Consider the following 27,622-nt stretch of genomic DNA (forward strand, 5'->3'; position numbering starts at 1 on the left):
TGGATCCTGAGAGGCTGGTATTAACTATAAGCACCCGTCTTTCAAAAATCTAGGAGCTCTGCTCTGGGAAAACAGAGATTATCAGGGAAGCTAGAATTTGGAACTCTTGTGGAAGCAGTAACAGGGGAAGCCTTGAGTCAGAAAATAGGTAGCCCCTTCCCAGCTCCACATGCCATCCCTCTCCCTTTGAAAACAATGATCAAAAAAGAAATAGGCTGGCGTCAGATCCTTTCCAAAGTGATGCACCTAAAAGAGCACTTCTGTCACATGCCTCCCCCAGATGCATCACCTCGGTGTGATCAGGAAGAAATGTCAGACAAATCAAGTGAAGGGTAAAATCTACTAACTCTGATTGAAGGATACATAAGAGTTGTTTGTACTGTGCTTATAATTCTTAAGCTTGAAATGATTCCAAAGTTAAAATAAAAAAAAAATAGTTCCTCTCTCATCTGTAAATTGTGTGTAATCTTATCTACCTCAATTATGAAAGTTCAGAAAATAATTATATAATTATTACATATGGTAATGCTTTGCTGGTGGCTCAGATGGTAAAGAATCTGCCTGCAGTGCAGGAGACCAGGTTCAATCCCTGGGTCGAGAAGATCCCCTGGAGAAGGAAATAGCTACCCACTTCAGTATTCTTACCTGGAGAATCCCATGGACAGAGGAGCCTGGTGGGCTACAGTCCATGGTGTCGCAAAGAGTCGAACATTACTGAATGACTAACACATACATTATATAATAAATATATAACTATGCAAAGTGTAGAGGGGCTGTCACATAATAAATGCCCACTAAGTGGTAACTTATTAAAATTGTCTCCTGCTACCCTCAACAGGATAGAAATATTGGGTAAAATCTTACAGAAAAATGAAATGAACTTTTTGGCCAACTTAGTACCACTGTCCCTGAAAACAACTGCATAGTCCCCATGTCTGTAGCCTGAATAACCCACCCAGTCTTTACCATTAACCCGCCCGAGGAAGGCACGCACAATAGATGAGGCATGACATTTCCTCTAACCTACCACTCCTCACACACGCTAGCCATCAACCCACAGTTTTCCCCAACAGAGTTGTTGACTTTGTCTAAGTCAAGGCTCCAGCACACAAGGGGAACTGTCACCATTCTAGCACTTTCAGGGTTTATTCAGTTCAGTTCAGTTCAGTCGCTCAGTCGTGTCCGACTCTTTGCGACCCTATGAATCGCAGCACGCCAGGCCTCCCTGTCCATCAACAACTCCTGAAGTTCACTCAGACTCACATCCATTGAGTCCGTGATGCCATCCAGCCATCTCATCCTCTGTCGTCCCCTTCTCCTCCTGCCCCCAGTCCCTCCCAGCATCAGGGTCTTTTCCAATGAGTCAACTGTTCGCATGAGGTGGCCAAAGTACTGGAGTTTCAGCTTTAGCATAATTCCTTCCAAAGAAATCCCAGGGCTGATCTCCTTCAGAATGGATTGGTTGGATCTCCTTGCAGTCCAAGGGACTCTCAAGAGTCTTCTCCAACACCACAGTTCAAACGCATCAATTCTTCGGCGCTCAGCCTTCTTCACAGTCCAACTCTCACAGCCATACATGACCACAGGAAAAACCATAGCCTTGACCAGATGGACCTTAGTTGGCAAAGTAATGTCTCTGCTTTTGAATATGCTATCTAGGTTGGTCATAACTTTTCTTCCAAGGAGTAAGCATCTTTTGATTTCATGGCTGGAATCACCATCTGCAGTGATTTTGGAGCCCCAAAAAATAAAGTCTCACACTGTTCCACTGTCTCCCCATCTATTTCCCGTGAAGTGATGGGACCGGATGCCATGATCTTTGTTTTCTGAATGTTGAGCAGAGAAACCTAAACATGCTTTAATACTGATTGAGATACTGATTCAAACTACCTTATAAACATGAATTGAGCACTGAGAAGGAAATGGCAACCCACTCCAGTATTCTTGCCTGGAGAATCCCATGGACAGAGGAGCCTGGTGGGCTACAGTCTATGGGGTCGCAGAGTCGGACACGACTGAGCGACTTCACTCTATGTTAGGTACTCTGCTCTGTGGTGAGGATGAATAGGATGAGTAGAAGAATGAAACAAATTCCTGCTTTTAGAAGCACACAGACAAATAACCACCATTCAGTGTAATAAGGGCAATGATAGAGATAAACAGCACATGCTTCTGTAGGGGCACAAAGGAGGAATATCTAACTAAAGAGCGGGAGATTTAAAAACTCCCAATTAAAAAAAAAATGACCATTAAAAATAAATAAAAGATTGAGCAAGGCAGGGCAGGGTAGAAAGAGGTGTCAATAGAGCTGAGTCTTGAAACTTGTTTAAATGACTTCTTAGTTTGAAAGTAAGTTCCAGGTACAGGGAACATTTTCAAGGGTCACCTAGGAAGGAGAGAGCATGACATGTTTATATTTAAGAAGCTGGAAGTATCTTAATGGAGCTGCCCACATATATCAACTTAAGTCTTCCTGTCTTATCCTAATATATTAATATCTTAAGCAGGCAAGTGACATGATCCAGACTGCATTTCAGGAAATCGCTCTGTAAAATGAATTAGACATAAACTTAGAGGCAACGAGATTGGGCCAGAGTCTACCATAGCAAGGAATAATACAGTCTGAATGTCAGGCCTACATATATAGAGAAGAGAGAATAGATTGTTGTTTAGTCACTAAGTCATTTCTGACACTTTGTGACCTCATGGACTGCAGTGCACTAGGCTTCCCTGTCCTTCACTATTTCCTGGAGTTTGTTCAAACTCATGTCTATTGAGTCAGTATAGATTAAAGAGGTTTTAAGGAATTAAGGAAAAAGAATCAACTGAATTTGGTGACAGTTTTAACTAGGGAGAGGCAGTAGGCTAGGACATTATAGTTTGGCTCTTAGAGTTGGGTAAACAGCAATGCTGTTGCTTAAGACAGAAAATATAGAAGAAGAGATAGATAGGGTTGGTGGAAAACATAGAAGAGACAGATAGGCATGGTGGTGTGGGGAAGATAATAAGTTTGAGGTCCTTGTGGGACATGAGGAGGAGCTATCCAGTGGATAATTTGATCTGTAGCTCTGACGATTTGGAGAGATCTAAGCTAAAGACATCAATGTGAAAATAAGCCACTTGTGAGGCATCATTTGTATCCAAGGGGCAGGAATGGATAAGTGCTGAAAGAAGAGAGGAAAAGAGCACCCCACAGAGTACCAACATTTAAGGATTGACTGAGATCAAGAAGGAGCAATCAGAAAAGTAGGAACACCAAGAGAAAACAGCATCATGGACTCCAGGACAATAGAGTTTTAAGAAGGCAAATAATGTTTAATGTAACAGAAGAAATCAAGTAATATTAGAGTCTTTAAGAAAAATTTGCTTTTGGCATCCAGGAGATCATTGATGATCTTGGGGAGAGCAGTTTCAGTGGGGTAGTAGGTTCAGGTTAAATGACACTTTCTAGGAAATTGATTGGGGTTTCACAGTTAACTCTGTCTCTCTATTATCAGGAAGAATTAGGTCCCAGTGGTAGAAAGAACCTTTTATTTCTGTCCTGTGTGAACTAAGGAAGCAGTTTGAATTTTTCACTGCTAAGAATAGTCCAGCCATATCAAAAAGTGATGTTGGTACCAAAGCAACTTGGGTACTAGCTTTCAAGATTATGTGGCAGAAGGCAGTAACTGATCATACTTTATTTCTACAGTATGGATGGATTTCGACTGGTGAAATTAAATGAGGTCATCCGACAAGTGGATATTGTTATTACCTGTACAGGTATGATTGTGACACAGACAATGGGATGGCATTTGGGAACACTTGCATGGAACAAGTGAAAAATGACTGGAAATGCTCTGAACAAAACCAAACTCTGAAAGCCAGAGATAGTAGTCCACAAAACCAATCTTTCCTGTTCTTCCCACCTCTTCAGAGCTCTGACCAAAAGTGTACCATTAGGCCATTCCTAGAGGAAAGTTTCTCTCTAGCCTTTTTAACTGCTTTATATCTCTATCCATCCTCAGCTACCTAGCAGATGGCTACCAATGAGTTTTATTTGGGAAGCCAGATCTTAAATTTGTACATTAAAAAAAAAAAATTTTACTTCCAAAAGTGATGTGTATTTCTTTCTAGTCCCTAGAACTAAAGCAAGGCTAGAGCAAAATTTCTCTTGGTTGGAGAAAGTGGGCAAGGTAGCTGTGTTAAATTCCCAAGGAGGTAGGTTTTGAGTTTGAGAGAGTAATATGAGACATGGCTACTTTCCTTATACTGAGATACATACTATTATCTTTCCATTGGAATATTGCATTTCTTTTATAACTCTATTTTAAAGGAGGAAAATCAGAATATTTAAGAACAAAACTATTATTTATAGCCTAAAGGGGGAGCTGGGGGCAAAAAGGGACCATAAGAAACTGTTCTTGTTTCACATCAACCCCTCAATCTCTTTTCTTTGTAAGTAATTTTATTGACGTGTAATTCATTTACCATACATTTCACCCACTCTAAGTGTACAATTCAATGTTTTCTAGCAAATTCACAGGGTCATACAAACATCAGAATCTAATTTTTTTATTGAGATGTAATTTACATACTGTAAAAATCACCTTTTAAAGTATATAGTTCAGTGATTTTTACTAAAGTTGTACAACATCCCATTATCTAATTCCACAACATTTTTTATCATCCCCAAAAGAAATCTTACATCATTAGTAGTCACTCCTCTTTCTACCTCCACTTTTCCCCAAATGCCAAATGGTAGCCTAGGCTACCATTAAGTTTTGGGTCTCTATAGATTTGCCGATTCTGGATATTTAATATAAACAACCATACAATATGTTTTTCTTTTGTGACTGGCATTTTTTACCTACCATAATATTTTCATCTTTCATGATTGTTGTAGCATGTATCAGTATTTCATTCCTTTTGATTGCTGAATAACGTTCCATTTTAAGATTATTTCACATTTCAGTGATGTCCATTCTTCAGTTGATGGACACTTGGGTTGTTTTTACTTTTTGGCTATTATGAACAATGCTGCTGTGAACACTGTATGCAAGTTTTTTGTGAACATGTCTTTAGTTCTTTTAGATGTATACCTACAAGTGGATCATATGATAACTCTACTTTTAACATTTTGAGGAAATGCCAAACCTTCCAAAGTAACTACATTATTTTACATCCAGCCAACAATGCATGAGTTACAGTTTCTCCACATCCTTGTCAACACTTGTTACTTTCTGATTTTTAGATTATAGCCATCCTAGTATGTGTGAAGTACTGTGTCATTGTGGTATTGATTTGCATCTTTGCATGTGCGTGTCAACACATTTTTGTACATCTTCTTTTGAAAATGTTTATTCAGATCCTTTACTCATTTTTTAAATAAGTTGTCTTTGGGACTTCCCCAATGGTCCAGTGTTGAAGATTCTGTGCTCCCAGTGCAGGGGAGCTCCCAGCACAGGCAGGGTTTGAGCCCTGGTTGGGGAACTAAGATCCTGCATGCCGCATGGTGCGGCCAAAAACTTTCTTTAAGAAATGAGTTGTCGTTTTATTTTTGAGTTGTAAGAGTTCTGTAGAAATTTTATTATTGTTCGGTAAGAGTTTTTATCATATTATGATTTGCAAGTATTTTGTCCCTTTGTGTAGGTTGTCAATTCATTTTCTTATTGGTATCATTTGCAGCACATAGTTTTTAATTTCAGTGTAATCAGTTTATTTTTTTCCTTTGGTTGCTTGTGCTTTAGGTATTATTATCTAAGAAATCATTGTGTAACCCAGGTCACAAAGATTTATTCCCATGCTTTGCTTAGAGTGTTATAGTTTTAATTCTTACATTTTGGTCTCTGACCCATTTTAAGTTCAGTTTACACATAGTATGAGAAAGAGTCGAACTTCATTCCTTTTCATGTGGATATCTCTTCTGTTTTTAAGGTAATAAGAATGTGGTAACCAGAGAGCATTTAGATCGTATGAAGAATAGCTGCATCGTCTGTAACATGGGACATTCCAACACGGAGATTGATGTGGTAAGATCAAGTGACTCATCACTGGGGGCTTTTATTTTTTCTCTCTTTCCCAAGAAACATAAACTAGAAGAAGCAGCAGGGTCACCAGCCATCCTAAACATGACTGTGCCGGCAGAGCTGTTCACAGTCTGTTCACTCACTAGCCTTTGGGCCTTTGTGTATGGCTTCTACAAAGCTTCTTCATCTCAACTTAATCATTTCAAATGAGTGTTTTTCCACCTAAGCTTGATGCTTACTTGTACTGTAAGCCATCTCATCTTTGTGTTTAGGATTAAGAGCAAAAAAGGATATACTTATGTGAATCAGTATGCTAGTCAGTATTTGGGGGATATTTGAATTTGCTATAAAAGTGAGACAAGTAGGTTGATCTAAGGAAACAAGTCCAGGCAGAGAAATCTATAGGCTGGAATGAGAACACTGCTTAAGATTGACTGTGTCTATCAAATATTGTGGTTTCTTTTTTTTCTCTCCCTCTTTCATGGTGCTAACTCTTCCCTTAATGTATTTTCCAAACTATAGTATTGGATCTCCAGGTGTCACAATCAGTTCAGTAGCATGTGTTCCTCAAACCTGGAAAATCTATCACCTTGATTCTCTAACTTTATTATAGTCATCAGAAATCTTCTGATCCAACAGAACACTTGGTCCTACCAACTTGCCCAAGTAATAGTTAATAGAAGTGCTATTTATTAGACTTACCAAAGTATCTCTCAGTGTGACTTTGCCTCTGGTTTTAAATTTTTCTGGCACTTTTCTGGCACAGCTATATTTCTCTCTGGGTAAATGGCTCAAGCAAAGCATGCTTTCATCTCCACTGAGGGCTGCTCTGATTGAGCTTCAGCATTGCCAGGTGAGGATCAGTGGATATACTGGGAGCTTGTTGGACATCTATTTTAAATGGTATCTCTTTTTAACTCTATGTTCTATTCTTCTGTTATTAAAAATAGCTGGGAAAGAAACAACCTACCAGAGCCTCTTTCTACCCTTGAGGTTTTTGAGTGGCGTGACTCCATTACTTTGTCTTACCATGATATTTTCTTTATAATGAGTAATTTGTTTAGTTTTTATTTTTGAGGTTTGTGGGGGGTTTTTTTTGGTTTGGGGTTTTTTTTATTTTTGGTTAAGTTTTACTTTTGTGTGATACTGTGCCTTTATTAAGTGGTCAAAGATATTAATGTTTCTAAACTGTCCAGCCTATGGTTGAATCACTTTGGAAAAGTTTGCTCTGTCTTCAACGGTAGTGTCACAGGGCACATAAATGAAATTTAAGGAAATAACAAACTGAAGTAATCATGGATTCCAGAATGTTCATTCACTCCTTAGCAAATATGTGTTGAGTTCTTGCTCTGCTCTGTGCTTAGTCCTAACTGGCTAAAGAAGCAGCAGTGGACAGTATGCCCGCTTTCTCGGAGCTTGTATCCTAGTGTGGAAAACTGACTGGACAGACAGTTATGTCAGTTAGTACCTAATACTGCAGTAAAACAGAAAGATGAGTGCATTGAGGATGCTGTTTAATTAGGGCAATCAAAGAAGGCTCTTTGAGGAGGTAACATTTGCACAAAGCTTGAATTCAGAGAGGAGGTAGAAACATGCTTGATGTGTTTGAGGAACAGAAAAGAGTGTTTGGTGTGTTTGAGGAACAGAAAAGATGCCACTGTGGCAAGGACAGAATGGATAAGGGGATGAGGATAAGAGGCAGGCAGCAAGGAGGTAGGAGGTTATGTAGTGCTTTTAGGCCATGGCTTGAACTTTAGATTTTATTCTTTGTACAAGAGAGGCCATTGGAAGGTTTTGAGCAGATGACTGATGAAATCTGACTTATGTTTTAAAAGAGTGCCCTGGCTGTTATATGACAAAAATACTTACGGAGCTTGAGTAGTGATAGGGACGATAGAAAACTCTTTTCAGTATTTCCAGCAACAGAAAGTAGTAGCTTGGGTTAGATGGATGGATAAACAGTGGAGGTGGTTAGAAGTGATGTGAAGGTAGCAGTATATTGTCAAGAAGTGATATATTGTGTAGCAATGGGATTTGCTACATGGACTGGATGCAGAGTGTGATAAAAAGAGAGGAGAATCACTATAAGTTAACTCAGCAAAACTGCAAAGGAGAATGGTTTGGTAAATTTTTATCCAGATTTTTTAGTGATAAAAAGTGTAGGGGAGGGAGGCGGGAGGGGGGTTCATGTTTGGGAACACATGTAAGAATTAAAGAAAAAAAAAAAGTGTAAGGGTCTTTTCTTTGTGAAAGAATTTACAGTTAACCTGACCTTGAAATGTTGACTGCTGCATTTTTAAGATGGAATCGCTCATGGAAAGAGTTGGAAACCTATGTTATTTTCTGAAAAATAAGACCATGAATACTCAGGGAACCTGTGATAGAGACTGTGCTCTCAGCTGCCTTTCGTCCAAGTCTTTCTTTCACATACTTCCTTTCTCCTGAAAAGAGACCGGCTTACACATATGTGTCACACAGACGGCCTATATGATTGTAAGCTTCACAGTTCAAGTAGCTAAACCATTATGTGCACATTCTTTGAAAGTTTTTGCCAACCAAAGAATTACCACCTGAGACTTGCTACCAACTCCATGCTTCACAGGACTAGAACCACAGTTGTTCTCGGCTTTACAGTGGGATATACACCTAGTTTGGGAAGGGAGTGAGCATAGGGAATCTTTTTCCTTGTAGATTGCTTAGTGACTACAAATTCACAGAAAAGGCATTGGATGTCTCTAGGCGAAATTCTTGTAAAATTGCTAGCCATAGGAAATGCTTCTCTCAAGGAGTGTGAATGGCAAATAGACTTCAGTAGATTATTGGGGTCGCCTGGGCAGTGCCAGGGGTCACTTAACCAAGTTTCCTTTCAAACCCCATTTGAAACCCTCAGGTCTTTGGCTTGCATCATAGCCATCCCAGTTCTGTCATAAGTCGCCTCTACTAAACATTGACTATCTTATGATGTTCCTAAGAAGTTCCCTTTTCTTGATTCCACTAGATCTTTTTTTTCAGGGAATACTTCCTAAAACAAGAGACTCTTATTGTCATCGTGTCAACTCCTTACCTCCAATCACAAGGATTGCTTGTCCCGTGGAAGATGAGGAATATAAAACACTAAGAACTTGAAATACTTTAAGTCTCATTATCTCAATGGAAAAGTTGCTAGTGTTACCAAGGAGTATCTCTTGTCTCTACATGGTTGTTGTCCTCCATGGTAATATATCTGGAAACTAAGGAATTACTTTGTATATCCTTAACTTCCCAAAATGGCCTATTTGTTCAAATTCTTTTAAAATTCTATTTACAGTGTTTCTTTATAAAATTTCTCTTTAAAATTCTAATTTTAAAGTAATGCTTGCTTAATTTAAAATTCAAGCAATATATTGATAAATATATTTTAAAGAAGTAAAAAATTTACAAAATTGAGATTATAGTATATTATTTCTACTCTAGTTTTTTTCACTTAACAATAATGTATAGTTTAAGAATTACATTATATTCCATTGTATGGAATTATCCTGATTTACTTAGCCATTCCCATGTTGATATACACTTTTTGCTATTATAAGTAATGCTGGGCTAAACATTCTTGGGCACTTATATTTGTGAACTTGAACAAGTATTTCTATAAGATAGAGCCCTAAAAGTAAATTTGATTGGGCAAAGTGATTTGATTAGGTAAATAAATAATTTTGTTAGCTACTGCCAAATTGCCCTCTAGAAAAGTTGAACTAATTTATGAAACTTGACATCTCAACAGATTTTATATTTCCCATTTACCTAATAAAGAAATGGTCCAGACCGTTGATAAAGTCCTAAATGTAATGAATATAATTATATGTCTTTCTTTCCCACTAGATTAATAAAGAAAGATACAGTCTCTGTCAATAAACAGCTCATAGTCCAGTAGGGGAGTCCACAGTCTTATCTATAATAGTGTTCTTTGCTAAAATGCCTAGACTATAGTATATACTCTAGTAAATGATTGTTGTATAACTAAAGTGTTTCTCTTTCTTTGTCTGAAAACTGCTATTTGGCAGAACTTCTCAGTGTTACCAACTTGAGCCAATGAGTTTTAGAATACAGACTCCCTTTCTATTTTAGGCATTGCCTCTTGGAAGAAGGGAAGTTGTGGTCTTAAGTCTAAACCCTGTGACTGTTATTTGATTGCTGCCGTTAATAAACTTAACATTTCTTCTCTTGTTCTCGGAATATACACTATACAGAAATGGAAGGAGGGTGAGCCATTGGGAGCTTTACTCTACCATGAAGCATTGCTCTAAAGGCTACCTCACATTTGCACCTAGGTCACAAAGCTTCTGTAACCTTAGGGTGAACCACCCTCGTTGAGAAGGTGGAACCTGGGACATTGGAACATGAGGGCAAAACCCTGGGCCCCTGCATGCTCTTTGTAGGGCATTCAGCCTTCTCTAACTAATCTCACCCAGCTCTGACCCTCCTTTTCCTGTGTCTCTTCAGCACTTACGTGTTCAGTTTGCACTGTATTAATTTGCACTGTTTGCGTGCTGCTTCATAAGTATTAAAGGCTTTTATCCCCTCACAAATGTATTGTTTTGTGTCCCGAAGGCAGAAACCATGTCTTTGGTTTCTTTTGTATTTCCCATAGCACCTTTTACTGTGCTCAGCAGAGAGTGGGCGCACAATATATGTTGTGGAATGACATCCTGAGTGACCCCTCCCCTGGCTGGGCCTAAGATTAAATCCCCTGAAATGGAACAGTCCTAACCAACCCAGGACAGGTATTCTCCATCTGGCATGTTGGTTGCTTCTTTCAACTTGCTATTTGAAATGGCTCCCTTCAACATCTTTCCATCCAAAAAGTGGGACTTGGCACAGCTGATGATGTGCTTGCCATATGTGTTCCAGGCGAGTCTGCGGACACCAGAACTGACGTGGGAGCGAGTGAGATCCCAAGTTGACCATGTAATATGGCCTGACGGCAAGAGGATAGTATTGTTGGCAGAGGTAAGATCTGTGGCTGGTAGAGAGATTCACCCCTGGCAGGAGAAACTGCAGTACCCAGGTCTCCTGCCCCTCACGTTCTCTCATGCTTTCAACTCCTCTTAAGAAGAGGCTTAACTACTTTACCAAATGGATTTTATATCTAATTGTGAAAGGTCTTTTCATTCAGCAATTAAGGAAACTATTTTGGTTCCCCACTTTTCACCAATTATCCTGTCTCTCCGTGTCACTCTGCAGGTTGAGTCAGACAATGACATTACTGTAGAAGGAATTAACGAGTAGAACCATTGACACTTTGAGTGATGCTTACAAAGAGATAATGTCATTTGTGGGAAGGTTTAATCCGTAGGCACAAAGTAGATATTCCTGACTGTAACTAAGACAGTCTTAGGCAAACTCTGGGAAGGTCCTGTCTTTGCTTATAGATTCCTTGTTTCTGAGTGTCCGTTCCCCTAAGTTGAGCCAGCCAGTTATGTATTGGTTGTGTGACTGATAGTTCCCTATGACTTCTTTTGGGCTTCCCTGGTGATTCAGCTGGTAAAGAATCTACCCACAATGTGGGAGACCTGGGTTTGATCCCTGGGTTGGGAAGATCACCTGGAGAAGGGAAAGGCTACCTACTCCAGTATTCTGGACATGACTGAATGACTTTCACTTTCACGTTCATGACTTCTAGTTCAGCCTTCCTCTTGACTTCGATTCCATTTTTCTTTCTGGCCACACCTCATGGCCTATGGGATCTTAGTTCCCCAACCAGGGATCAAACCTGCAACCCTTGCATTGGAAGTGTAGTCTTAACCGTTGCGCCACCAGGGAAATCTGCCTTTTCATTCCACTTAGACTTCCATGTCAGTGTTTGGCCACTTTCCCTTTCCTGACAGCGTCTATTCCCTATCCTAGATTTCTGACAGCTGTAACAGTGCCCCCTGTTTTTACCTTGACACTTTTCTCTTCTTCAGGGAAAGATACCAAGGTTACAAGGAGAATACTAATACTTTCCTTAGTTTTGATCTTCAGTCTTATTTCTTAATTAAAGAAACAATATAAAAATGTAAAACATACGCTGTATTCACCTAAGGACTTTTAAATTTTGGTGTATTCTGCCTATTCACCTTTTCTCACCTTCTCAAATACTGTAGGGCATCTATAACATATGTATAGAGTATGTACAGGGAGAGGATGGGCAGATTGTTAAATATTCACTGACTGCTTTAAAGTCAGCCCACTGTCTGGTGACTTATTTCTAGTTGCCCTGAGAGGTTCCAGCTAGTAATTTTGGTGACAAAAGCTAGCACCACAGTTGTTTTTTGCTACTATGGTTGAGCAAAAACTATGGTCAAGCTTCCTAGGAAATAAAGTAGTAAAGGATGGCATTGGGGTAAGGTTCTAGTCCTTCTGACTCTCTGAATCATGTACTGGAAATACATGACTGCTCTTGAATTCAGGAGAAGCAAGCTGAAGAAGAAGCACAGAAACTATCGCAGCCTCCTAAAGCAAAAAATATCTCCCATCACAACCTAGAGAGATTGCCCTTGAATTTGACCAGATCATTGTTTAGGACATTTTTTCAAAGGAATACCAATGGCCCAGAAGGAAGATATTCTGTAATAGAAAGTAAAAATTCAAGGGAAATATAGCCTTCCTTGGCATAAGCCTCTGTGTCAAGTGACCACCTCTATTTTTTTTTTTCTATTCTTTTTTACATAAACCTAGAGATCTTTTATCTTGTTATCTTCATCAGGTCTTCCAGAACTTTTTAACATTTCACTCAAAGGTCAATCAGTTCATTTCCGTTGATTGAACAACTGCTTTTTGTCCAGCATGTTAGTTGAGAATTGTTTGGAAAATGGCAATCATGTTCTTCTCACATTGCACCAAGTCAGAGACTCTGTCTAACCAACCCCTATGTGTGTTAACCCTTGCACTCTAGGGCCGTCTGCTGAACCTAAGCTGCTCCACAGTGCCTACATTTGTGCTCTCAATCACTGCTACAACTCAGGTAAGGCCTCCAGAGTGGGGAAGCAGTGGGCTGGAGAGGGGCACTAGCCTATGAGGGTTTCACTTGATATGGGGTAGGTTGCTATGAGTGGCCTTTCAGCATCCATCTCTGCTTTTCTAGGCTCTAGCCTTGATAGAGCTCTACAATGCTCCCGAGGGTCGCTATAAGCAAGATGTCTACCTGTTGCCCAAGAAAATGGGTAAGCATGAGCTTTTCTCCTCTTTCTTACCGAGTAGCCCAGAGTCAGAGACTAAGTGGAGTTGGGGGACATGATATTTCTTAGGAATAAAAAAGGGATATTTTCATCTTGTAAAGTAGGATCTAGACTTCCTAGACTCTATCCCCAGTTGATATACCACATTTTCCAAATAGGTTGCCCTGATGAAGTCAGGACATTTTGCTGTGATTTAGTTTACCTGTCTATGAATTCTCAGGACTTTCCCAAAGTATCTATTATACAAGAAGAGAATCTCAAAGGAAAAAAAAAAAAAATCTTCCCCTCAAGAGAGAGGAAAACCTTGGGACATCTGACTTACTCCAGTTCTAGGCTGCTGAATGGCCCCTACCAAACTTTCCTACTCCCACCTCCTAACTCTGACCCTGTTATATCAGGCCAAAGGAAAGACTCTGAACAGCTTCTATTAAGAGTTTAATTATGTGGCTCTTTCGTATAAGAGAAACATTAAACTGCCTTAAGTTTTTAAAGAATACTGCTGTAAGCGCCTGAACTGAGAGTATGTTTATAAACTCCCAAACCAAAAATTGGGGGAGTAAATCAGCTTCTGGTTTTGTTTTGCTTCAGCATCAGATGCACAGCAGCTGTGAGCAGTTGATATATTCTCCTTTAACAGACACTTTAGATGACTGTAAAAAAGTCTAATAATCCATAGCTGAATATATAATGAAGTTAGGGAGACCAAACCAATACATAGGAAGTGACACAAAATTCTGAAAAAGTAATAAGTATTTAGGTAAAAGAATATAAATAGAAACCGCTAAGAACTAGGGGGACTGAAAACAAAGCCAATAGTGTAGGATACTCCTCAGTCACTCTTTTCAGAGCTCCACAGGTGTTAGTTTTCCTGAGTGACCCAGAGTATCAAGTTCAGGGCAGAACTAACATAGGAGCTTCCTGTTTTTTAGTCCCTCCACTCTCCCATCCTTTCTTTTGCATTCTCAGGCTGATTTGCTGCTTTCATCTCCCTCTCACTTTTCTGTGGAGAAGGAAAGGTTCCAGGCAGAAATAGCTTATAAGGAAGAAGTGTTATGCCTTTGAAAAGCACTGGGCTTAAGCTCAAGCAACCATTCCTTAGAATTGGGGTCCAGTGAGCAAAAGTTAAGCTCCAAGAATTAGAAGGTGTCTTGGGACATTCTCTGGCTCAGATGGTAAAGAATCTGCCTGCAGTGCAGGAGGCCCGGATTCAGTCCCTGGGTTGGGAAGATCTCCTGGAGAAGGAAATGACAATCCACTCCAGTGTTCTTGCCTGGAGAATCCCCTGGACAGAGGGGCCTGACGGGCTATAGTCCATGGGGTCACAAAGAGCCAGACACAACTGAGCGACTGACACTTTCCACTTTTTAAGGCTGTAGAGGACAGCCAGACAAGAAGCATGAATGTTTATACTGGGTCTTGTGTGATCTGTTTCAGATGAGTATGTGGCCAGCCTACACCTGCCCACCTTTGATGCCCACTTGACTGAGCTGACAGATGAACAGGCCAAGTATCTGGGGCTCAACAAGAATGGGCCCTTCAAGCCCAATTACTACAGGTACCTTGAACTCCCTAGAAATGGGGAAGCCTGGGTAATCATGAGCTTCCTGCACTAGAATTGGTCTTGGCATCCATCACCATATTTCCATGAACTCAGAAAAATAAACCCACTCTCCCCACTGCCACCCCAAAGGATTCTTTGAAGCCATGTCCAAACATTAAATAGTGTTCCCTTTCTTGATTTGTCATTTCATCTTCTTGATATGACATTTATCCCTGTCTAGAGAAAATCTGGCCTTTGTCATTGATATGAAAAAGCACTCCATTTATCTACCCTCACCACACACTCCAGAAAAGTGCCTGCCTCCTCGTTACACCTTTAGGCAGTCTCTTCGTGTCCCAGCATACCAACAAGCTGATAACATCACAGTCTCATCTTTCTTTTTCCCTATAGGTATTAAGTTCCTGTAACTCAAGCCAGAAGTTTTAAGGAATAGAACTCCAAGTCTTTTCTCCACTCCTATGCAGGAAAGAACCCAGCAAACTGCTTCTCCAATAAGCTGCCCGCCGTGCTCACCCTCTATGTTAGATTATTTATTTATTAAAATCTAGAGTCCTGTGCCTGTCTCCTCGGCCCAGAGTGTGGTTGCTGTCCCAAGGGCTGTGAGAGCCACAGGGGACAGGCTGAGGAAGGAAAGAAACGGGGTTCCCGGTGCATCTTCTGCATCATTCCCCACTGACTCAGAATCCTCAGCACTGGTCATCATTCTCTAGTCCAGGCTCAGGAGTTCGTCTGTGGATTCCAGACTCCTTGTTTTCTGGGGTTTTCTGGAATAAATTTTTAGCAGCTGCCTTTCTCAGCTTTGGCCCTTCCCCAGGTGAGGCCTTTTGGAAGCCATTGAGTTAACACGGCTTGGGTTCCCAGCCTCGACCCTTGCTATCACTGCCTTCTTTATAAAATGGCTGGGAAGGAAGGAGTGTTGTGTCTTTGGCAAACTGCACCAAGATCTCAGCTGTGCCTCTGCTTCCTGGGAGTCTCCTTTCTTACCCAGGACTCCTTTTTTTCCCCTTGAATATTTATGTCCATTTTAACACTTTCAGGTTCCAAGAGGAGTGTGCCTCTACTATTTCCTCAGCAGCTCTGATGTTTGTCAGACATTTGTTTTGGCGTCTTTCTAACCCATGTAGCCTCTGCTCAGGAAGTGAGGGCCAGCCCCACTGGGGCCCATAATTTTACTTCCTTGTCATTTAACTGGATAGTTTCCCAGGAGGCCCCCTCCAGATTGGCACTATCTCAGAAAAAAGGAAGCTTGTTGTGAAACACTGCTTCCCGAAACTTCCTTCAGTTGCCTAAAACTCCTTCTAAAGCTGAGCAGGAAGTGGCTTACTTTCCAAGGGACCTGGGAGATCAGGGCTTCAGAAATGCAGCCCACAGCTCAGCACCCTACAGAAGCAGAATATAGTTATTTGTCTTCTGGGAACGGCTTTGACGCTTAACTGGCAAAGCTATACAGGGAAGACACTGTAAACTGAATCCATGTGATCACAGCTAGGTTGACTAATTTGAACCTCATCAAATATTCATCCCTTTGGCCATTGCCATTGATGAAACTGAGATCTAATGTCTCTGCAGTTTGGTCTGTGCTCTTTCTTCTCTGCTGGGATATCGCTTTATGTTCTGCCCTTTTCTATCTTGGGATTCTGTGTTTTGGAGGTAGTTTCTTAAGTAAACTCCGAAATTACAAAAAAAATGTAATATGAGCAGCCTGAAATGTTGTGTCCCACCTAAGAACTGAATTCCTTTTGGAGACTGACCTGTTAGTCTCAAGGGTTCCATGGGGACCAGATTGGTTCCAAGAGGTAAAGTCTCCAGACCACCCAGGATCACCATAACCTTCCCAACCTAATTCTGCCCTCTGATTTCTACCTTCTCTAACTTCTCCTGCTCTTCACATATACCCACAGAGCTAGTCTGGAAATGACCTTTTGGAGGCAGGAAGGTAGACCTTAGGTAAATGGCTAAATTTGCCTCATTAAATAGTAAAGTCTCAACCCATAGAATCTGGTTCCTCAGAGGCCATATATCTTAGCAAGTACTGGAAAAATGCCACATATGTGGCTTTATTTTTTCATGGAGAAGATCATAAATGTTGACAATTCCACCAGGCCATTCAGTTCTTCCTTTTGCCTACCCAGTATTAATTAACTGGCTTTTGTATTAATTAACTGGAGAAATTGCAGAAGATTCAAAAGATGAGATTTGTATCTCATCTTATATCCAGAGATGATTCTATTAGGCAGGTATCTGGACCCTAGCCTATTATGCTCCTAAGCCAAAAGTCATAACCTGTTGTTTCTCAGCAAAACCTGGCAGCTGCCTGTGGAGCCCACAAGCATGTGCTGGCCCTGTCAGCGCACACTCTGCCTTGCCACAGTGAAGAGGCCACTCCACATGGAAAAGGAGCCACACTGGGCTTCTAGATTAGGTTGCTGTGTTGCTGCCCACGGTGAGGTATTTGCCTCTGAGTTTCAGGTGACCACTCGTCCTTTCTTTCTGGGGACTCTGTATCATAACCATTAGTGAGGAGGAGGTCCAGGCCTCCTGAGTATTTGGGTTCTACATTGGTGGTGGAATTTGGTCATTATTCTTTCTGCCCAGGTAATCAGAACAAAAGTGTCTTCTTTCCTCACTTAGATGCATCCTAAGTATCTGGATGCATCTTAAGCTGTCACCTTAAATGCATTTCTAGGTATCTGGAAGCCTGGGAAAGAAGACCAATGATCTCTTTATATGTGGCCCTGGCCTATGAGGTCTTACCATTTTCTCTGCAATGAATTGTGCTTATTTTCAAGGATTTTTTTTTTTTTTTGCCTTCTTAATAGAAATATTTTCTTTTTCTCATTCCAAAAAAAAAAAAATGTGGTATCTGGTCTACCTTCCCTCTGCCCTCCTGGCTCCTAATCCTTCCCTCCTATATGAGCACGGCTCCCCATGGCCACATGCTCCTACGAAGCTTTTCTGCTGCTTGGCTTTTTCTGAACAGATCTGAAATTGCTGCTCCTGTGGTTTTCGCCAAATTAACTTTGTCATGGTTTAAAAAAAAAAATCAAAATGCATTGTTGCATTAAGCTTTTTTAATAAAGGAAAATTACAGAAAAAAATAGGCAACACCAGCAAATTATATGTGGACAAGTTCTAAACTATATATACATACATATATATATAAATAATCATCTAGTTATCATCATCATCTTACTGAAAGGAAATAAAACCTCTAATGATTGCCATTTCTGAAAGGCTCTTGGAAATCTTTATGTCTAAGTGATTGTATTAGATCAGCAATAATGAATATGTAATCTCAAAAGATAAATAAAATATTCTTAAAATGGATTCTGGTACTGAGAGTATTCCTTGCTTCAGTAAACTAGGAATTCAGAGATGAGAGAGGTTTCTGGACAACGAGCTAGAGAGCCCACTGTAGTGCAAGGATATGAAAAGCTGAAGCACTTACCAATAGGCAGCCTTAGCCTTGAGTCCCTTATCCCGTGGTGGATCACTCCAGTCATAAATGTCTCCCTCCCCCCACTGCCCACCCTGTTATTTGTATAAAGAGCCTGCTTTCTTGGGGCCACCCCTCTGGGGAGTTGAGACATATAGGCTTAAGGCAGAGAAACTAAATAAAGCCTGGTTCTTGGCTCCCCAAGCCCTCTCTGTGCTGCCGTTAGCTGGAGAGCACAGAAAGGGAGCATCCTATGGTATGGGCCCAAAAGACCCTGACTAGAGGATCTGACTACTACCTCTAACCAAAGAGAAGAAAGGAATCTAGCAGAAAATTGTCTCCAAGTCAGGTTTTGCCTGACTAAATCATAACCAGAGGATCAGTCCAGTTACTTGTTCTTTCTCATTTTGAGAAATCGCCACTAAAGATAGCCATTTTCTTTACTTAACAACCTAAACTAGTTCTACATCTTGTATGCAAGATGGTTTCTTCCTTGTCAGAATCTCACACCTCTGTGACCTCTGTATCTAAACTAAGGGCCATGGGGCTGGATAAACCATCTTGCTACTCTACTGGGAGTTGAGAAAGAACAAGCAGTTGGATTCATCCCCGTGTTATGATTTAGTCAGGTAAAACCTGCCTTAGAGACAATTCTCTGCCACATTCCTTTCTTCTCCTTGGCTAGATGTAGTAGTAAGGTAATTGGTAATGGCTCAAAGCTGGCCCTTTCTCAAAGCAGATGCAGCAGCTAGCAATGGAACCTGTGAGCCAGCGATAGGGTTTGCTTCGCTACAGCAAGGTTTGACTCTTGTGAAAGATGGAAACTTGAGAGCCTCGGTCTTAGTTTCAGGTTCACAGGGTCCTTTTAGGCTACCCACTGCAGTGCAGTTTCTCTATCTTGTAGTATTGTGGAAAGAGCTTGGGGTCAGGCTGACTTGACCAACTCTACCATTTACAAGTTGTGTGACTCAGCCAATTTATTTGACCACTCAGAGCCTCAGTTTTCTTGTCTGTCAAATGGATAATGTTTATCTCCTAAAGATTTAATGACCTGATTTCATTTTTAAGATACTGCTTAAAGACCCAGCAGACACTCAGACACTTAGTTGGTATAAATACCAATTCCTTATCTCAGTCTAGGGCCCTACAGCCCCAATTGCATTACAGCCACATGTGTTCTTGATGGAGCAAGGAGGGTATTCTATCCTTTTCCTACTATTTTATCCTGACTGCCCAGTATCTTCAAAGCTAGGTATTTTAAGATTTCCTGCAATCTTATTTTTAAGCTTTTTCATTACTGTTATCTATTTAATCACAAATCTGACCTCTGGATTAAAGTGGAGTGCTTATGGGGGAAATGGGCATGTTTGGTCCTTGTAACTATACCTGTTTATACCTCTTTCTAGCCCTCCGCCAGCAGCCTCACAATACCTCAGTTTTGGGACAGGGAAAGTGGTAATGTAGTTTTAAAAATAACTTAGCACAGGAGCCATCTCTGCAAGAGGTACACCAGCCCCTAATTAGCTCCAAGGTATATTTATGGGCACCTCTGTGATCAGTGATGTTGATGGCTACCACTCTTTTGTTGACAAATAAGCTAAAAGAAATAGAGTGTGTGCCAATTCCATGGCCTACAGTTTCAGTTTTAAGTTAATCTGTGGTTCCTTGTTACTTCTTCCAGTAGTTGTTTCCAGATATCTTCCTCCTTATAATAAGCTCTAAAAGTCTGGACCTCTAATGATCAGATAGATGTCTGATCTTCACTGTCTCCCATTCGACTGCAGTGTGGAAAAGATACTGGAGTGAGGTCTCTCCCCATGTTGATTCTTTGTAATTTCCATAGCACCACTTTTTAAAACCCCATCTCCCAAAGTGAAGCCAGATGGAGCTCTAGGCTCAGCAAATGGCTTTACAGAAAGGCCAGAGGGGACCTGACTGCTGTCCTCAATTCTACTCCCAGTTGAAGATGACTCTGCTCCCTTCGCCCTCAAGATAGGTTGGAAAAGGAACAAAGACTCCAAAGGGGCCACTCCTGTCTGCCATCACTGTTGGGGATCCTGCTGATTGACTAGACTCAAAAGAATATGAAGTTCTGGGCTTATCAATCCTAGAGCTCTGACTGCTTAGGAGGAGAGGTACAGGGAAGAGGGAAGGTAGAAAAATTAATTCTTTCATTAAGAAGCCCCAATGGGCTGTGCTGTGGCAGGCCTACCACGCTGAAGCAGTGATGAGCTAGGCGTGGGTTGTGAATTTTAAAGCAGAGTATGAATCTTTAAGAGCTTAACAAAATTTTACCCTGGAAAAAAAAAATTCCAAAATCAAGTAGTTTAGGCCTTGAGCCAGAGACTTTCTTGGAAATTCATATCAATTCAATTCTGTTTAAACCAGTGGGTCTCAACCACAGATTTTGCCCCTTAGGGGACATCTTGCAGTATCTGGAGACATTTTTGGTTGTCACAAGTAGGGGGAGGATTCTGCTGGCATCTTGTGAAGAGAGGCCAGGGATTGTGCTAAGCATTCTACAACGCACAGGACAGCCCCCCACAAGACATTGTTCAGTCGATAGTACAGAGGAAAGCCTGTGTTCAACACAGAAACAAGCAAACATGGATGAACAAAAGCTACTCTCAAAGAGCTTATATCCAGGTTGAGGTGGGTGGGAGGGAGGTGGGGAGAGGAAAGGAAAATTATGAGTGGGAAGAGTAAAGAGATATTGGAGACGAGGGAGAGAAAGGAACTCAGAAAGCTCCAAGGAGTGCTCTCTCTCAACTCTGCCTGGATCTGTCACTTACTAATTAGCAGAAGAAAGTGTGAAGAAGAGAAATGATCGAAGAAGGGGGATAATTCCTTTTGGCCCCTTACTTTGGGGAAATAGTAGAAAATATGAGGATTGTGGATCCAGCCAGACTTGACTGACACTAGCACAGCCTGCGTGGGTTGAGGGTTAAAAGACAGACTCTCTGGAAGAGGAGGTGATGACTAAATGGAATTTTAAAGGAAAAAGTTAGCCAAGAGAAGAGCAGAGTTTCCGCCAGTGAGAGACACTGAAACAAGATAGAATATGATACCTTGGGAACTGCATTGTGCTTAGTCTCTTAGTCGTGTCCAACTCGTGACCCCATGGACTATAGCCCACCAGGCTCCTGTGTCCATGGGGATTCTCCAGGCAAGAATACTGGAGTGGGTTGCCATGCCCTCCTCCAGGGCATCTTCCCAACCCAAGGATGAAACCCAGGTCTCCTGCATTGCAGGTGGATTCTTTACCATCTGAGCCACCAGGGAAGCCTGAGAATACTGGAGTGGGTAGCCTATCCCTTCTCCACGGGATCTTCCCGACCCATAGATCGAACCAGGGTCTCCTGCATTGCAGGTGGATTCTTTACAAGCTCAGTTCGCAGCTGAGCTTGCGAGCTGCAAGCAAGGAGTCATTAAGTCTCTGAGAGTCCTTGTTTCTTTATCAGTAGTATTGGATTAATGAAAACCTGTCAGAGAGAGATGATCTGCAAAGAGTCAAGTGCGATGTCCGGAACATAGTGGCAGTTCAACAACCCCCCTCCCCCAATTCCACCTATTCCCCTCTGGCTGCTCATTTGGGGCTTCTATCACCATCCCAGATTGCATACATATTTACAATTAGATGCTTTTTAGGTAAATTCTAAAGTGGGCAAACCACACAGCCTCATCTGCCCCAGGTAACAGCCCTTAGAAGGATCCTAGAATGAAGGAAAGGACTGGGGAACAGGTTAGGGTAGGGGCTTGCTCTCCAATCAACATTTACTCCCTAGCTCACACCCGGAGAAAGATACTCGCCTTCAGCTGAGAAAGGCAGATGGCCCGGAACAACTCGGTAAGGCACCAGAAATTTCAGTAAAGTGAAAACGCCCAACCCCATCCCTCAACCCCCAATCTTCCAGTCAAGCCCTCACTCCAAGTGGAATGAGTTTGCCTGAGAGTCCCTGGTTTCCTGCAGTATCCTTGACCAGCCATTGGTGCCATCCCTCCCCTTAGACTGAAGCGGGATTTGGGACGTATTCAGGAGCCAGGATTTAGGGGGGCAGAGGTCTGTCATACTAGGGAAACTGACACTGCAGTGGAGCAGGAGGCGGAGACTACAGCTCCCCGAAAAGATACCTATTTGGGAGTGGGTGGGGGCTGAGGGACACCAAGTGAGAAGTAGAGCTAACCTGCTAAAACTCAAGGCCCAGGATTTGGGAGGTGGAGCTGGGAACAGACACAGGAGTGTCAGGCTTACCAGTAACGCCGCAGGACTGAGGAAAAAAGGTGAGGGGGAGAAAAATCCCTTGAATGAGCCCCCCACCACCTCCAAGTCCCGCTCGGCGAGGTGTAATAGCCAATCGCCCTGTGGGGCGGGGCTGCGGATGACGGTCGCAGCCAATCGTTGTGGAGGGGGCGGGGCCGGGCTTCCAGCGCGCGGCGGCGGCGGGGTCGCCCGGGGCAGAGAGCGCAGAGAGGCAAAGGGGGACTGCTGACTGGAGCGGCATGGAGGACCCCGCGGCGCCCGGGGCTGGGAGCCCGCCAACCAATGGCAACGGCAACGGCGGCGGGAAAGGGAAGCCGGCGGCGCCTAAGGGCCGGGAAGCATTCAGAAGCCAACGGCGGGAGTCGGAGGTGAGGAGCCCGGAGGGCTTTCAGTTAGGGCCGGGAGACACCCGGGGCGGGAAGCGGTGGCTGAGGTGCTTCGGCCGCGTCCCCCTCCGCCGTCCGGAGCCCCCGGCGCGCCCTGAGCCGCTCCTCAAAGCAGGCACCTGCGGGGCCAACCGCAGCCTGAACTCCCGGCTTTGCAGCCCCTGACCCTCTCCGTCCGTCTCCTGCTGCGGGTCGGGGGCTTCCCGGCCCTCTAGCCTCCCCTTTGGGGGCGCGAAGATAGAGCGTGATATCCAGTGTCCCAGATACTTTCAGATATTTACTCGCTTCATCGCTGTAGCCCCCTGAAGTGGGAATTCGTGAGGCTGGTTTATAGCGGAGGAAGCAGGCGCGGAGTGGTGAAGGGACTGGCCTGAGGGGTGGGAGGCCCGATCCCCGCCGCAGTGAAGAGGGGCCGGCGTCCAGGCGGAGGGGCGCCGCCTTCCCACTCCGAGGCTCCCCGCGCCGATCAGAGGAGCCGTGGGACTTCGGCCCTTCCCGTTACCCCCGTGTGCTGGCTGGCCCTGGAGGGAGCGCTTTCCATGGGATCAGGACCCCTCCCCCGAAAGGGTTATAATGAGACAGGAGTCAGGCGGGCCAGTTCCAGAGCGAGTGGGTGGACCTACCCCAGGATACAGACCCACAGATAGGAGTGTAAATGTTCTCTGTTCTTAAATCCTAACTAGGAGGATGAAAGGAGTGAATTAACATCACCTCTCCAACCCCCTTCATCCAGCCAGTTTCCATCAAGTAGCCAAGAGTAGAACTGGATCTGAGCCGGGAATCAGAACAGACCGCAAGATGTCAGACGTGAAAGGGTCTGTAGAGATCACCTGGTTTCAGCCCTGCTTTTACAGAAGTGGGAGACAGTAGTAGCTTGCCCAAGATCATGCATCCGGCACAGTGGCCAGGAGTACCAGGCTTTGGGGTCAGTCAGACCAGGTTTTTGAGGTTTTGAATCCCAGCCCTGCCATCTACTCTCCATTTGACTTCTGTCAATTTGCCAACCTCTGAGCTCCAGTTTCCTCGTCTGTAAAATGAGGTTAATACTACCTACCTCTGAAGGTTGTGATAAAGTCAAAATGAGATAAATTGATGTGAAATGTTTAATTAGTGCAGGCGCAGTGCATGTAGTGGGTTAGCACATAGTTGCCCTTAGTGCTGTTTTCATCATCAAGGGACAGAACTGGTACTAGAAGCCAGGTCTTAGGCATCCCAGTCCACGGTTTACCATTTGAATTATATTTCAGTTCCAACGGGATTTCACAAATGCTTTCTATTTCGATACTGACAAGCATCCATTTTTTAGGAGAGAGAAGTGGAATTGGTAGAAAGACTGGCCTGAAGTGACACCACCTTTCAGAGGCAGAGCTCAGCCATCCTGCCATACTAGATCAAGGTTTTATGCATCGTGTCGTCTCCCTCCCTGCCTCAGTATGAATCTGGTCTTTAGGGCACCCTGTGCCTCCTTCCGCTACAGAGACGTTGTTCTTGTTCAAATGGCTTTTTGGAGGTGAGGTGAGGCATGGGGAAGTGAGTCTTTTATTCAACAATTATTGAGTCCTCCTCTCTATATGCTCAACACCATTTTAGGTGCTAGGGGTACAGCAGTATACAAGACAGTCTTTGCCCTTTGGAGCTAACATTTCTTGTGGAGGTAGAGAGACAGACAATGTGGGAGTGAGTAAAACAATTTCAGAATGATGTGTTCTATGGTGAATTAAAACTCCTCTTGAACCAGGAGGCCCTTCCCTACTGATCAAGTCTTCCTTCTGGAAAAGGCTCTGATGGTACTTTTGCCGGGGAGTTCCGTTTCCAGAGCCTCAGCTTTCCACCTGCACTGCCGTTTACCTCCTGATTGTCTGCAGGTGCACTTTTCATGTGGCGGTCAATAACTGTAGTGATCCTCTCCCTCCTAGCTCATTGCCTGCCCAAAGGCTGGCTGGAAATATGAGCTTTCCTTCACCTCTCGCTGTAGCAGGAGAGCCGCACTTACCTGTCAGTATATCCCCTGTCGCTACAAAACCTGGGTACCACACTCTGCTTGACTCTCAGAAAGATGACCATCTGCTTCTCCTTCCTTCCCTCCTTTCTCATATCTGTGGAAGACAGTTTTGGGGGAGATGATTTTCTTTCCTCTCTAGAGCTTTAAGAATTACCTGAAGAGAATTACTGTTGGCACAAGAGAGCCTCGTACATCACTGTGTTTATAGGGGCACTGTTGACCTACCCTGTCCCAGTGGCTTAGTGTATAGATATCCTAACCTTAAAAGGAAGCTAGAGAATGATTGTTTGCTTCATAAAAAGATTCTTAACCTAACCAAAGGGTTCACTTCAGGCCTTTTACAACCAGATTCCTTGGTTTAATTGGGTCCCAAAGACCTTGACAAAGTTTAACTGATTTGTAGCAAAATGAGGAAAATTCAAGACACTGAAGTAAGTTTTCCATAAAATGTAATTCAATACATTAAATTTAAAGATGTGTGTAATTTAAAATGATGTTTTTTCCAAACTGTAGGGAATAACCTGTGAATTGAGACCAATTTTTTTTTTTAGGAAATAGATAAATAGGAAATAGTAATGTATCACATATAGTAGTGGTAAATATTTTGTTAATCTTTTGTTCCAGTTTTGTGTGTGTTGAGACATGATGTAAAATTTACTTATGCTTTGACTTACAGTCAAAAAAGCTTGAAAAACACTGCTTTTAATGACTCATGCTGATATTTTGACCTTTCCATTTGGGGGGTATTAAACAGTTTTTTAAAAAATACGTATGTGTATTTTAAGAGATTTTTTAAAGTTTCTGCTTAGCAAAATAAAACATCAAAATCTTATGTCATTCCCCACTGTCTACCATTTTTTTTCTTATTGGTCTCTATAATACAGAAGTTTGGAACTCTTTGCTATAGCAGATTTAAACACAAATCGCCTTGTTGGAAGTGTAAGTTGACAAAGCGGTTTTGGAAAACAACTTGACATGTACAAAGAACCATATAAATATTAAGACGGTGTGATGCATTAATTCCCTTTATAAGAATCTATCCTTAGAGAAGATCATAAATATGAAAAAATGTATACATGTATTACAGCCACATGTAAAGAAAAAATAAAAACAAATGTTCAACAATAGAGAATTGATTAAGCCAGTAGACATTTGTGCACTTAACTGCTTATTATTTATTTTTAATTCTTTTTTATTTTTAGCCATGCCATGTGGCTTGCAGGATCTCAGTTCCCTGACCAGGAATTGAACCTGGATGATGACAATGAAAGTGCTGAATCCTAACCACTAGGCTATCAGGGAACTCCTCACTTTGCTGTTTAAAGGGAAAATTATAATAATATGAGAAAAATGCCTTTATAATATTAAAATTGTAAGCAGAATAAGTAAAATTCTAAGTAGAGTAACCATCTATATAGTGCTACCAAGTGCTGGCTGGTGTGCTAAATGCTTTTCCTGTATTAATTCATTTTAGTTCTTACAATGACACTATGAATTATCCTTGTTTTACAGATGAGAAAACGGAATGTCATTTTCCAACAATTGCCTGATACCAATTCAGTTCTGACAGTACCTGTAGTTGGCATAGAGCCCACAAGTTAAGGGTCAGATGCTAGCCACAGTGGGATCCCCAAACTACCTGCACTTCTGCTTGGCCAACTACAAATTCAGGTGTCACCGTGACTGTCCCTCTCGGGTTGCTAAAGCAGCTCACAGAACTCAGAAAAGTGCTGTGTTTATGCCTCCAATTGTATTATAAAGGGTACAACTCAGGAACAACGTAATGAAGAGAGGCATAGGACAAGGTGTGGTGGAGTGGTACGGAATTTCCATGCCCTCTCTGGTGCATTACCCTCCTAGCACACTGGTGTGCCCAAACCACATTGTTTCAGGGTTTTATATGGAGTTTGGTTACCTAGCCCTGGTTAGTTAAGCCATTGGCCACTTGATGAAACTCAGTCTCCAGTCTTTTCCCCTCTTTGGAGCCCCTTTTTTGAAACTCTCACTGCGAGTCACCTTGTTAGTATAAACTCAAGTGTGGTTGACAGGGATGAATAATAGACACTCCCATCACTCAGAAAATTCCAAAGGTTTTAGGAGCTCTGTACCAGGGAGTAGGGTGAGGGGGCAAAGATCAAGGATATCTTTTATACCGCACTGAGGCACAAAGAGCTTAAGTAACTTGTTCAAGATCACATAATGTATAACAGAGTATGTGACAAGAGGTGAAATTCAACATTTTAAAAATTCATGTTTGTTAATATATTGGTAGGCAATACCCTGAAATGTTTACTGAGATTAGGAGGGAGAATTATATTAAAAATACTTTTTAAATGGGATTATAGATTTATACATACGTCATAGGCAATCTAGCCTTTAATACAGTTTGAAGTAGAAATGCTACCTTATTTGAGAATCCTAAAACCGCAGAATATTGGAGCTGAAGTACCTCTTTTTATAGATGAGGAACTGTGATCCATAGAATGATCTCAAAATCATACAGTGGGTTAATGACAGAGAGCTGAAGTCAGAATCCAGTTTACCTCTTTGGTTTTCATCTGTCTTGTCTTTCTAGAGATCAGCTAGATGTTCTTCAGTTCTGTTTATGTAGATCAGATACTGCACAGATTGTAGCTTTCATATTTGTTCATGATCCTGGGCCTTTGCCCAGAGTTTCTGATTCTGTATAGGAATCTTCAGCCCAACCCTGCACTGAGCTTCTAGCTTTGGCTTGAGGTGGGGGGGTGGTATTTCCTGGCTGAAAGGCCCAGA

At 42.2% G+C, this 27,622-nt stretch overlaps 2 protein-coding genes across 19 annotated transcripts in view; both read left to right on the forward strand.

Moving 5' to 3' along the window:
* Positions 1-18,092, forward strand: part of AHCYL2 (adenosylhomocysteinase like 2) — a 188,489-nt gene extending 170,397 nt beyond the window's left edge. For all 17 annotated transcript variants that reach the window (XM_069588355.1, XM_069588354.1, XM_069588353.1 and 14 more), the window contains 7 exons: positions 3,692-3,762; positions 5,917-6,011; positions 10,896-10,994; positions 12,922-12,990; positions 13,111-13,189; positions 14,639-14,759; positions 15,156-18,092. In XM_069588355.1, the coding sequence (XP_069444456.1) occupies positions 3,692-3,762; positions 5,917-6,011; positions 10,896-10,994; positions 12,922-12,990; positions 13,111-13,189; positions 14,639-14,759; positions 15,156-15,162 (541 nt within the window). In that variant the 3' untranslated portion in view covers positions 15,163-18,092. The remainder of the gene's footprint in view (positions 1-3,691; positions 3,763-5,916; positions 6,012-10,895; positions 10,995-12,921; positions 12,991-13,110; positions 13,190-14,638; positions 14,760-15,155) is intronic.
* Positions 18,093-22,608: 4,516 nt separating this feature from the next.
* STRIP2 (striatin interacting protein 2) overlaps positions 22,609-27,622 on the forward strand; it is a 45,959-nt gene continuing 40,945 nt past the window's right edge. For both annotated transcript variants that reach the window (XM_069586947.1, XM_069586948.1), the window contains exon 1: positions 22,609-22,830. In XM_069586947.1, coding sequence (XP_069443048.1) covers positions 22,702-22,830 — 129 coding nt within the window. In that variant the 5' untranslated portion in view covers positions 22,609-22,701. The remainder of the gene's footprint in view (positions 22,831-27,622) is intronic.

This window comes from Ovis canadensis, chromosome 4 (assembly GCF_042477335.2).
Source record: "Ovis canadensis isolate MfBH-ARS-UI-01 breed Bighorn chromosome 4, ARS-UI_OviCan_v2, whole genome shotgun sequence".
NCBI classification, from domain to species: domain Eukaryota; kingdom Metazoa; phylum Chordata; class Mammalia; order Artiodactyla; family Bovidae; genus Ovis; species Ovis canadensis.